The following is a 13,331-nucleotide window of genomic DNA, read 5'->3' on the forward strand; positions in this document are numbered from 1 at the left end:
TTATTTACATGTTTATGGGGTATTATATTTGTCTTAAATTCAAATTTGGTTTCTATAAAGTATAATAAATGAAAAATTAGAAAGAATCGATTCAAATAAAGAAAAACGGGATAAAACGCATGTGATGGAACGAGAGATCCACACATTGTAATTATATATAGCGAGAATAAGTCAATACCTCATTAACAGGGGTGTAACTAAGGGGTTGGTAAGGCCCGGAAAAGTTTTTATTTAGGCCCTTTAAATTTTTTAAAATTTCAAATTAATAAAAGTAAAATTATACTTTGCCCTCCTAAAAATGATAAAAATAATATATATGGTATAAAATTTTTCGACTTCACCTCTGCTCATTACCGACTTAATAATATTGTTAATGACTACATTTAAGGTGATACTAATGTTATCAATACCGACCTATCAGTATAAATACAATAAATAAATGAATAAATACGTGAGTTTGAGCAAAGTAAAAATTATGAAAATAAAGGAAATTAATAAAGATATGATGGTAGCTATATGAGATGAAGCAGAGACATCGTTGTGAAATGAAAGCAACATGGGTTTGATCATAATGTTAACCTATTAGGAAATTGAGTTTTGAAGGAGAAGGCACCAACAGCAGCACCACCAATGACTTAAAAAGACGAATTAAATTCAATAAATGTGACCAACCACTAACATCAATCATGACTCAAATACATTTCTTTACATCTCATTAACGTTTGGTGCAACATTTCCATTTTACTCATTTCATACTTCTTCTTTTTTATTTCTTCATTTTTTTTCCAATTTGGAATCATTAGTATTGATTTTTAGAAAATTCAAACTTATAGTTAATAAACTAGAAATAAAAATAACAGGGTAAAGTATAAGAATAATCACCCAACAATGCAATTTATTCTATTTTGGTCACCTAACTATTAAATTTTTCGATTTAATCACTTTACTTTTCGAAATCAAATATTTTTGTCACTCTCTTACCGGACATGCCAGCTTTATGTATCCCCTTTGATATCTTCGTATCCGAGAATCAACAAATTCAACTCCGCATTGTTCACAAAATTTAGGGCCCTTTGTAAAAAATAACATCGATAATGATGGCAATAGAATAAAATAAGAACACACACAGATTTTATGTGAAAATAGAACAAAACCACGGGCAGAGGAGAAAAAGTTCACTAATGTTGAAAAACGAATGAAACAAGAGAAATTTCGACTACATATATTTAAAGGTTGAAAAATCTTATTCTAATTAATGTCAAATAGAACCACTTGTTTTACCACTGTGTTTTGTTTCTTTAACAATGATTCGGGTTACACAACTCTAACACCCTCATTTTCATTTTCAGTTACTCAATAATTTCCACAAACGCAAATTCCACTTTTTACAGGTCCAAAAATTCCTTCACAAAATAATCCATCTTTTTCCGGTTTATTGATTTTGGAATGGAAAGTATAGGATTTTGTTACCTCTCTAACAATTTCTCCATTAGGTAGGATTTTCTTGGCTCAATTACTTATTTATTGGGGAGAAACTGATCCATTTTGGAGTTGTTGGTGTTATATAGATTGATTATAAAAGAAAAATTCAAATTGTTACTTAAGGGATGGAATGCTAATGTAGGTTTTTTTATATTGGTTTAATAATAAATTCAGTCATTCAACGTTTACATATTATATCTATTTGGTTGCAATTTAAAAAAAAATCAACAAATTCTATCAAGAATTGGAACCTCTTTCGTTCTCGACAATACACCCCCGAACCTTTCGTATGGTGAGGGTGAGTTGAAGATGGTGGTGCATTGTGTATGGTGGTTGACGAGGATATTGTGGTGTGTACTGCAGAGAGTGAGAGAGGGTTAAGATGTTTCTTGATAGAATTTATTAAATTTTTCAGATTTGGGATCTAATTGATAGAATATGAAAATATTGGAAGGTTAAATTTGTCATTAGCTCAATTATAGAAATAACCCACATTAACTTTCCCTCCCTCAACTAATGAAAACTAATGGAAAAGCGATAAAAATATTTAATTTTAAAAAGATGAGTGACTAAATCAAAAAAATTAATAGTTGGATGACCAAAATAAAATAAACTGTATAGTTGGTTGGCTATTCTTATACTTTACCCAAATATTTCGTGCAGAGAAAAAAGAGAGAAAATTTAAAAATTGGATCAGGCTAGACCCAAAAAAATCAATTCTTACGCCTCAGCCCAAAACGGTGCGCAGCCCGTTATCAGCAAAAAACGATCCCATCCCTGCCGATCGGGCTAGCCGGCCAGCTCAGCATTTAACTAAAATAACGGGTTCAGTTTTTTTGGACTAATCAAATCCAGCCACGTGTTAAAAGAAATAGGATTCCACTCAAATCTAAGGTTTAATCTTGGTTTTAGTCCCTTTACTATATTAAAATTAATAATTTAATCCTATACTTTAATTGGACAATTTAACATCTAATTTTATAATGTTATTAGCAATTTAAAATTGATAATATCGAAAATTAAAAAATTAAGTTATTACTTTAATGATATGATTTTATAAATTCAAATATTGTATTATAAAAATAAAAAATTAAAATTATATCAAATTAAAATAAAGGATTACACCTGGCTTCACGAGATTGGTTTCTCTCATGCTCCGACTTGGTCAACTCAAGGAAAAATTCAAAATCAAAAGGGTTAATGCAATTTTTTATCCCTAAACTTGATAGCTAAATACACTTTGGTACATGTGCTTTTTTGTTCATTTTAATACTTGAACATAGTATCTAGATCCACTTTAGTATCGAATTTTGTCAAAGTATGATGATGTAGCAGTCTAAGAGTGTGCCGTGTCATCACCTAAAACTTAAAAAAATATTTTTAAAGAATTAAATCAAATTTTTATCATTTTTAGGGCTAAAATATAATTTTATCATTATTAATTAAAATTTTTATAAATTATAGAAGACCTAAATGGATTTTTTTTTAATTTTAGAGGGATCGGGACCCTGCCAGTCTCCTGGCTTCGCCATTGAAAATAATGAAGTTCAAGTACCAAAATTCACACGTACAAAAAAAGATAAAAGTATCAAAATGGACTTAGGGAGATAAATAAACTGATAAATATATATTTTTAATGTTATGGTTTTAAGAGAAATGATTAAATTTCGAATATATATGGAAATGAAATAATTAATTGAAATTGCCAATTACTTGCCAGATATAACTTACTCCTTATTCCCTTTTCATTGCTTTTTAAATTGAAGTTGGTCCAATTAATTTTAAATGATTTATAGAAAGTAGCAGTTATGAATCATTAATACACTTATTAATTATTAATATTTATTATAAATATATATTTTTTAATTTTAAATAGTTATGGAAATACTCTTTCTTTCTTACATTAATTTCCGTTTTCTAAATCATTTTCTTTTAAAAATTGAGTTAATATATCACTTCGTACACGAGTTAGGTTTCAATATTTAATTAGGTATGTAAGTATTTTTGCCAAACTGATACTTAAGTTTGGTTTTAATGTTTAGTTTGGTGTCCAGATTAAATGACTTCATGTGACCTAATGAATATTTGATACATGTGTTCAAGTAAAAAAAAACATAGGTACTTAATTTGAAAAAAAAACTCATGTTCCAAATTGATCATTAAAGCTAAACTCAAGTGCTTAATTTGAAAAAAAAAACATAGGTACTTAATTTGAAAAAAAAAACTCATGTACCAAATTGATCATTAAAGCTAAACTCAAGTGCTTAATTGGGACAAATGGAAACTCAAGTATCAAATTAAAAAAAAACCTAGGTATAAATTTGAATATTGAAACCAAATTCAAGTACTAGATTGAATTTTGAAGCCAAAACTCAAGTACTAAATAAAAATATTAACCCCAAAATTTAACTCTTTATTAAGGATGGCAAACAAAAAACCCAAATCCGATGGGTTACAACCGACTCGATCCATTAGGATCGGCTTCTTTTTTAAAAAAAAAATGGGTTCAAGTGGGTCGAGGCGGGTGATTATAAAAAAAATGTCAGATTAAATCAAGTTTGAGGTAAATCCATCCCGCCCCATGATATTTATAAAAAAACGCCAATATAAAGGGGTTTTGCTTTTAATAAATAAATTTATATTAAGTCTAAATTCAAAAAAAAATCTTATTTAGATAATTAAAAAAATATAATTTTATTTGCTTCAAATTAAAAAATAAAAATAATTTTCGATTGAGTCATGTCAGAATCGAGTCTCTTACTAAATTTTGGGTTTAGGTTTAGAAGGAATTTTTTTTCTTTAAGAAACGGGGTGGTGTTGGATCGTGCCTAGGGGCAGGGCAGGCAAAAGTACGACTTGTCTCATCCCCATCCTTATTCCTTAATCATTTAGATTTCTTTTGAATGCAACACATTAGAGTGGTATAACTTGTTTGGATTTGGACTTTAAATTGAACTTGGGCTTCTCACGATCGTACAAAAAGAGAATTAATTATGAAAGCATCAAAATTAATATCGTAAATATTCTCTGATAGAGATATATTGATCCAGATAAAACATAACCTAATTTTAAAAAGAAATTTGAGTCCAATTCAATTGAATGGTGTGTTTTATTTTTTTAAAAATTAACAAAATATTAAAAGTATAACACATTTGTTTAAAATAGGACTTATTTTTAAAAAATGTATTTTTTTCCCGAATACTTTTCTGTTTTTTCCACAAAAGTAGGGTTTTGGGAGTGTAAGAGAAAATTTCCATTCTTTTAGGGGAAATATGATATTTCATGCTATTTGGAGAGGTTGTTGATATTTTTTCTGAAACAACAAAACCCGATTCCGAGGTCCAAAATTCCAAATTAAAGTGTCACTGCTTTCAATTTTCCCAAAAGAAAAAGGAAAAAAGAAAATCCAGGAAGTGAGTCAAAGCTAAACTCAGCAATGTTTCCGTCCAACCACCAGGTGAGTTCACGCAGTCTCGATTCTGTCTCAATCACTCAACACTCTGTTTGGTTACTCGGAAAATCTCTTCCGAAGGGGAAAGCACGAAAATTTAAATTCTATTTTTTCTTTTTTGAATTTCACGCACTGGTTTTCGGCTTCTCGCATTTATGCTACTTTAAAAGAAAATGCAGTTCTTTTATGCGTCCTTTGTTCCCGATAATTTATCTTGTATCAAATGGGTGTTTAATAGGGAATTATTTTCATGCATGCATGTGTTCCCCCCCCCCCCCTGTTTATACTTATTTACTGCTTTAATTTCAGAGTTAGGCACTTCAAGAACATAAAAAGGAAAAAAAATTAGCAGCTTTTTAACTTTCGAGGACAATTTTGAAAGAAAAAAGATTTTTACTTTTCTTGGTAGCAGGCTTTCTTTTCTTGGGAAGATTTGCTGATTTCATGTCTTGGGTTAATAGTATTTATTGTTGGAAATTGGAATACCCATTTGCATTCACTTTGATTCTGTTACAATACTCTTAATAACGTTATTCCTGTATTATTATTTTTAATTGAGAAAAGTTTTGGGATCAACATAATTTATTATCAGTTGGTGCATTGCAATATGTTTCCATATTGAAGACAATTTTTTAGCTGTTTTTCTCTTCAAAATGTTAAAAGATTTAAGTTGTTTTTGAGTTTCTAGTGTATAAGCCTTGAAAAAAGATATCTTTAGATACAAGTTAATTACTCTCACTCTTTGCAGTTTTCGGGTCAACCGAGGGCGTTAGCTGTTGTTGAAACCACCACAACTTCGATTCAAGTGGATCTGAACGAAGCCTCTTTGGTTTCCAGGGATGAAGTGCAAAATGGAGGATTTTCAGAAGCCAAATCCATCATGGAGAGCTCTGAGGTTGTTTTAGTTTTGAATTTTCTTTTTACAGTGTTTCGGTAGAGGTTAACTGTGTCTATTCCCGTATGGGTCTTTGAGACAGTAGAAGTCATAAAATGGTTAACAGTATCTATTCTTGTATGGTTCTTTTTTAAAGTAAAGTTTGATATAACATGATCTATGCAGAAACTTCAAGATGATCTTCGAATGTTGGGAATGAAAATCAAGCAGCATGAGGATAGCTTAAAACTTCTGAGGAATCAGAAGAACAAATTAGATGATACCATACTTGATATGCAAGGTATACTTTTCTTATTCTAAAACGCATGCATGACATAAAATTCACTTGCCATTCAAGAATGGAAGTAAAGATATTGTGATGTTTGCACCGATTGCTATGGGTGACAATCAGAATGAGTTAATATACAGTTCATAGATGACAAGAAGCTAATGACTTTTTGTTTAGATTTTGAGTATCAGGGAGTAACAGCCAGCTACACTATGGTGTACTATATTGTGTTTAATTGCCTAGATGCTCTGTAGATACTCCACCCATAGCTGCATGTTATCAATAATCTGATATTGCTATAATTTGGATGTTCCTCATTAAGTTTGAAGGATGTTATCAGTGCAAATAAAGGTATTCTGTTAGTATTAATTATTTTTTAGTGGGATGATTTCGAGTTTATCAACACATGTTACATGGACTTAGCACTCTAGGGTCCACACTCCACCCAATACAACACGGTATTGGGTGTGGAATACACGAATGATAGTGCACTGGTTTTTCATGCTTGGCTGCTTCTTGTAAGTAGAGATTGGAAAAAATCAATCCAAATCGACCAAGAAAAAAATAGTAGCATTATTATATTTCCTACCATTATTGGAAGGATTCATACATCCATATGTTATCTTTGGATGTTTTTTAGCTGAATCCTCAAATCTAGCACACAGTCACATACCCATATCAGATACTCATACCTAGATCAGAGTCCATGTATCTTAATAAACGTATATTGTTGCATATCTATTTTCCATTTCTCTGGCTTCAAGTTGATTTTTTCTCAGTTACGCTTGGCAAGTATCATTCTTCTAGTTCACCTGGTGTGAACAAGGACGAGTCCCACCTTCAAAGTGAGCATGAAACAACTGAACAGATTCTTCGGCACGAAAAGTCAGCAGCAGGAATTCTGTGTCAGCTGAAAGCTCATCATGGCTCCCAAGCTTCTCATCTGAGTTTGACAAAGGATGTACTGGGTGTTGTTGCTACACTTGGAAAAGTAGATGATGAAAATCTTAGTAGGTCTGTTTGAATGTCTTTGTTTGTTTGTTTTTCTTCATCATGCCTAGCAGCATTTAATTTATCATTCGTCTATAGTTTCTAACATTTTGGATGTTTTTGCATGAGAAAGTTATACCTTTCTCCTTGCCCTCTGCTGGATACCTTATGTACACGGGTGGGTTAGTTTCATGGCGTCTTGTGTTTTTGAATGGTGATGGTTGAGGGTGATGTGCTGCATTATAATTTTTGGAATTTCTAGGGAGTAGCTCAGCTGTTCATTAAATTGATTACAATTGGGTCTTGATTGAAGGTTTTATGACAACTATCGCTGCTTATATGTAGTTGTGGTGTGGCTTTATGTTTCTTTATTCAAATGTAGGATTTTCTCGGAATACCTAGGAGTGCAAACTATGTTGGCGGTTGTTTGTAATACTTTTGAAGGTGTTAAAGCTTTGGAAACATTCAACCAGGATGGTTGCATAGATAAAACTTCTGGTCTGCACGGGCTTGCAGCTTCTATTGGGAGGTCTCTAGATGGCCGATTTCTTGTAATTTGTCTTGAAAATTTAAGGTATCAATCTCTTGTATTTGTTTCTGATTAAAATCTGGTTTATTAATGATTATTGCAAAAACCATTTCCTTTTTGATCGCCTCCTTCTCTTGCAGACCTTATGCTGGTGATTTTGTAGCTGAGGACCGCCAGAGGAGACTTGATCTGTTAAAGCCAAGATTACCAAATGGGGAGTGTCCTCCAGGATTTCTTGGCTTTGCAGTGAATATGATTAATGTGGACAGCTCAAACTTATCTTTTGTCACTGCCAGTGGGGAAGGCCTTAGAGAGACCTTATTTTATAATCTGTTCTCCCATCTTCAAGTATACCAAACCAGGGCCGAGATGGTTCGTGCTCTCCCTTGTATAAGTGAAGGAGCAGTCTCTCTGGATGGTGGGATGATCAGAAGTAATGGTGTATTTTCCCTAGGCAGTCGGTAAGAAGCTTTGTCTGGGAAGTTCTGAATTTCACTTTTATGCGCAGTTTGCTTATGTGTTAGGATATCATAAGAATGTTGAAATATATATGTATATGTATATGTATGCTCATACTGCATTAATGATACTATTCTATTTCTAATAATATTAAACTACTTTATGGTATAACAAATCATATATTCTCCATTTTTGTCAAGCATGTTCAAAAGCAAAGTTGAACCGTAGAAGGCATTTGACTAGTTTAGGAAAATTTTACCACCAGTGGAGTTTTTAGATTCCATAAGCAGGGTTACTAGGGTCGCACACAAAAATAAAAAAACATCATTGTTTTGACTCTGTTTGATATCAGGGAAGAGGTAGATGTGAGATTCCCGAAGACCTCTACAATGTTAGAAGAGCTAGAAAGCTACAGTGAAACCGAGAAGCAGATGATAGAGATGAGATGGCAAAAAGAAAAGTTGGAAGAGGACATCAAGAGGGAACTCGCGTTGCTGAATACTGCCAAGTTCAATTTCGAAAGAAAGAAGCAAGACTTTGTCAAGTTTCTTGCTCAAAACTCAACATATGCAACTCAGGTAAATCCGAATCATACTCTCAACTGAAATTGCAGTATCAGTCACATGTTTTTCTTATCCATAACATCACTTTTTTATGACAGCATCAGTTTCAGGCAGGAAGAAGATAGGGTTGACTCCAAGATGACAATAAGAACTTTTTAAGTAGGGGTGCGGAATCAATGAATAACTTGAGAAAAGGCAAAACATGTATGTGCTTTTATTGGGGCTTTTTTTTTTTATACATGCTCTTCTCATGTTGCAAATGGTGCTAGTAGTTGTTTCTCAAAATGTAGACCCAGACACCAGATTTGCATGTTTATATAGTAAATTCATTTATTTTCTCTATGTTTGCATCTTTTTTAACACCATAATTGGTAAACATTTAGTGGAAAAAGAATCTTCTCACCTGAAATCAAAGGCTTAAACTGAAAAAGCCAATTTCATAGTGTCCGTTCCTGAGATAAAGTACCATGGAGGCTCTTATACTAAAAGCTGGAATGTATTTTGCCCATTGTACTTTTAAAAAAATAGGTAAATTAATTTATGTATGTTAAATTAAAGAGTAAAATGGTCATTATGTTAAAATTTTCGTTTATTTTTATGGTTAAGTTAGTATGAGGTACACGCTGCACGTACATGGCATTGTTTGATTATTTCATGAACCACATTAGTATAGGTGAATGAATTTTTTAACAAAAAAAAGTCAATTTGTTCTTTTATCAAATTTTAAAGAGGTAAAATATAATATGATTTTTAGTATAGTGATTTCTATACTTTTACTAGATTTTTTAATAATCTGGAACAGACAAAAAAAAATAGTCTTCCACTTCATTTTTAGTATGAAAATAAAAATTCTAAGAATCAATTAGGTTTTGGATGGGATTTTTACTAAAATATTACTAAAAAAATAAAAAAATACCAGAATATTACTAACTTTTTATTATTTATGAAAATAATGCAAAAAAAAATAGAACAGTGGAAAATCGGATGCCACAGGCGGCACCAAAGGTGCCTTTGCCAGATGCGGCACAAGACTAAAATGTAATGATCTAAAGTTTCAAGGACTTGATATGTAAATTTACCATTTTGAATTTTGAAAGTGAATTGGTGCCGCCTGGGTGTGGTGGCACTAAAGTTGAAACGTGACTAATTGCCTTCTAAGCCCTTCTTATTTATTATTTTTTTTATTCTTCTTCAACTCACTCTTTTATTTAATAAACAAGCCCTCAACCTATTTTTGTAGTTAAATAAGCTCTTAATCTATGATTTTTACTCATAAAAGCCCTTTATTTTATTATTAAAGTAAATATAGTTTACCTAAAATAAAGCTATTTAAAAAAGTATAAATTAATTCGCATTTTATGTTTATGTGAATTTGATGAGAATAGTTTATTAAATAAAAAAATTTATGTTTATCAAAGGCTTATAGCTATAATAGTCCCTTAAGAAAAAACCAAAAAAAGTTACTAAGCCCCTTGACTTAATTTGAACCCAGTTGAGCCCTTATCATTAACCTGAAAAATTAATTAAGCTCTTACATTAATAATTTTCACATTTCGTTACATTGACCATTAAAATCAATTAACGGACCAATTAGATGACGAAATATGACAGGCTGTGATTTAATCTTTCATACCTCCGATAAAAATCATAAAAATATCTATCTATAATATATATAAAAGCACGAGTCTTGAAAAAATTTTTGAACTGACAAAAATATCATTTATTGTTAATTATATTACTAAACTACATTAGAATAATAATTTATTAATATTATTATATAATAATAAAAAGTAAGATTAATTAAAATAATATATTAATGTGAAATTAACTAATTTGGTCATATATTATAAAGGCTCTACTTAAAAAAAACATAATATATTATTAATTAATAAAACTATAAATCTATAAAATCATTGAATATAATTGGATGAATTTAAAATAATAAGAATTCAAAATTTTTAATTAAATAAAAATATTTTTATATATAAATACTCTTTATAAATTTAAAAATAATTATAATTTAATAGAAGTTGTGAGAATTATATATTTCAAAATAATTATAATTTAAACTGCAATTATTATTAAAAATATTGTGTTAATTTTAAAATAGAATTGTTATTTAAATAGAACTCTAAGCATAAAATATAGGAAAAAGACAAAAAAATTGTGATAATTATAATTATAATTTATTGTTATTAGTTAAAAAATTTGACGATGCTACTTTTATTAAAGTAGAGTAGAGTTATTACTTAATTAGAATTCTAAATATCTTAATTATCACTTAACTAATATTAGATTTAATTAAAAAAATTAATAGAAATACTAGCCATGCTTTATTGAAAAACCAAAAGTAATAATAAAATTGATTACCCATAAATGTAACCCAAATAGAAAAAATAAATTATAATTATAAACTATTCTCATCAAATTTAGTAAATTTTTTTATTTAATAAATTATTCTCATCAAATTCACATAAACATAAAATGTGAATTAGTTTATACTTTTTTAAATAGCTTTACTTTAGGTAAAATATATTTACTTTAATAATAAAATAAAAGACTTTTATGAGTAAAAATTATAGATTAAGAGCTTATTTAACTACAAAAATAGGTTGAGGGCTTGTTTATTAAATAAAAAAGTGAGTTGAAGGAGAATAAAAAGAAAATAACAAATAAGGAGGGCTTAGAAGGCAATTAGCCACGTTTCAACTTTAGTGCCGCCACACTCACAGGCGGCACCAATTCATTTTCAAAATTCAAAATGATAAATTTCATATCAGGTCATTGAAACTTTAGATCATTACATTTTAGTCCTGTGCCGCCTTTGGCAAAGGCATCTTTGGTGCCACCTATGGCATCCGATTTTTCACTGTTCTGTTTTTTTGTATTATTTTGGTAAATAATAAAAAGTTAGTAATATTTTAGTATTTTTTATTTTTTTAGTAATATTTTAGTAAAAATCCCGTTTTGGATCCTTCAGCCCCCTTTTCTTTTTTATGGTTTCATTTTGTATAAATTTGGATTTTTAGTTCAAAATTTATTTCGGTTTAAAAGTTAGTTAGGTTCTTCTGCTTGTGATTTAGCCATTGGTTTCTACATTATATAGGATAAGGATGTTTTAATTATAGTTTTAATTATAGTTGTACTTTTTTAAATAATTAATGGTAATTTTTAATTTCTTTTATAGATTTAATAGGCATCCAATCCAAATTGGTCCATCAGTGAGAGAGCTCTTAAATTAATACTCCCCCAAACCCAATAATGTTTGAATAAGATGGATCGGTTGCATTGATTCGATTAAAATTTTGATTGAATCAATGGTTCAAATGATTGAATTATTTTTTTTTTGTAAATTTTTTAATAATTTTTAATTAAACCAATCGAATTGATAAACCAGTAATTTAATTTATTCAATTATTAATCTAGTTTTAAAAACATTGCTTATTTAAGTAAAAAAAATAGTTAATATGTAGTTTATCTCCTAAACTTATCTAAAAGTACCTAATTGGTATTTAAATTTTATTAAATTGCAGAATAATTTGAAAGAACTATATAAGCAACAAAATATGATAAATTTATCTAATTTTCGTTATGATTGGATACACATGAAGTTGTAATAAATTAAAACGACAATTGAATATAATTAAATAGTATTGAGTTCTCAATTAAAATTAAAATTATGTGGGAAGGATATTATTGATGAGGACTTGTTAGAGAACAAAAACTCAACTTCTCATACTTTGAATGTGCATTAAATACGATAAATTTAAAAATAAACTTTATATTAGCCCTAAAAAAAATTATATTTTTCGAGATGCATGGATCCGTTTTCTGTTTTCTGTAAGGCTTAAAAAATCTCTAATTTCAAATTTCAAAATTTTTCGTTTTACATCAATCAATCAATTTCAAAAAAAAAAAGGTTCATGAAACCCTAATCAGATGCTTTGATCTCTGCCCCCAACCATGCGGCAACTACCAACAATTTGAAATGAGCCGCAAAGTAGATGCCACTGGAATATATCCCATCCAATCCAATCAAAGCATTTAAATGTTGTCCCTCAAAAAAAAAATTTTAAATGCTAAATTAAACTTTTTTATTTTTCATGTTGGGTTGGTAATTATTTTTCTCAATATTCAAAATTGTGTAACTTATAAATATTAAGTTAAATAATTGTAAATAATATTAATTAAATTATAGATAGATACATAAAGTACCCCTAAAGTTAAAGGTTTTGAGGCTTTAGATATATTACATGTGAGTTTTTTCATAAATTATTGTTGTTTGAATATATTTCAGTTTATAACCGGTTAAATATATATTAGTTTATAATTTAAAGTAAAATTATCATTCGGGGAAAGTAAACATTCGATCAATACGTCATAATTTAGATTTATTCGTTACATTTTACATTGAATTGTTTTTAGTTATGATTAATACTTATGATTATACTTACAAACTCATTCAAAAAAAAAAAAGAGATAATGTAACATTTAATTATTGAATTTGATAAATTTTCCTAAATTGGTCTCTAAAATTATTTTCTATATTAATTTCGGAACTTGATATTTTTTATAATTTGACCCTTGAATTTAAATTCCTTTAAAGTGTGACCACTTGAAATTTTCAATTCAAATAATGTGGCCGTAAAATTCAAATATTGAATATTACTTTATAAAAAATACAATAATTTTTT

The 13,331-nt window shown here is 29.3% G+C and overlaps 1 protein-coding gene across 2 annotated transcripts; it reads left to right on the forward strand.

Moving 5' to 3' along the window:
* Positions 1–4,588: 4,588 nt before the first annotated feature.
* LOC107947241 (protein DEFECTIVE IN MERISTEM SILENCING 3) lies at positions 4,589–8,979 on the forward strand. Of its 2 annotated transcripts, none has more exons than XM_016881821.2 (8): positions 4,589–4,939; positions 5,682–5,828; positions 5,994–6,108; positions 6,876–7,110; positions 7,469–7,660; positions 7,756–8,076; positions 8,427–8,652; positions 8,736–8,979. In XM_016881821.2, exons 1-8 carry the CDS (start codon positions 4,919–4,921, stop codon positions 8,760–8,762), a joined length of 1,284 nt encoding a protein of 427 aa, XP_016737310.1. In that variant the 5' UTR covers positions 4,589–4,918; the 3' UTR covers positions 8,763–8,979. The 2 variants fall into 2 exon arrangements, with proteins under 2 accessions (XP_016737310.1, XP_016737311.1); XM_016881822.2 differs by having other exon boundaries at positions 4,711–4,939; positions 8,742–8,979.
* Positions 8,980–13,331: the final 4,352 nt, after the last annotated feature.

Source organism: Gossypium hirsutum, chromosome D12, assembly GCF_007990345.1.
Source record: "Gossypium hirsutum isolate 1008001.06 chromosome D12, Gossypium_hirsutum_v2.1, whole genome shotgun sequence".
NCBI classification, from domain to species: Eukaryota; Viridiplantae; Streptophyta; class Magnoliopsida; order Malvales; family Malvaceae; genus Gossypium; species Gossypium hirsutum.

Excerpts from the sequence above, each read along its gene's own strand:
- LOC107947241 (XM_016881821.2), top strand. The coding sequence starts at position 4,919 with ATGTTTCCGTCCAACCACCAG. Across the intron at positions 4,940-5,681 it reads TGTTTCCGTCCAACCACCAG|TTTTCGGGTCAACCGAGGGC; the intron begins GTGAGTTCACGC and ends CACTCTTTGCAG. Across the intron at positions 8,077-8,426 it reads GTATTTTCCCTAGGCAGTCG|GGAAGAGGTAGATGTGAGAT; the intron begins GTAAGAAGCTTT and ends GTTTGATATCAG.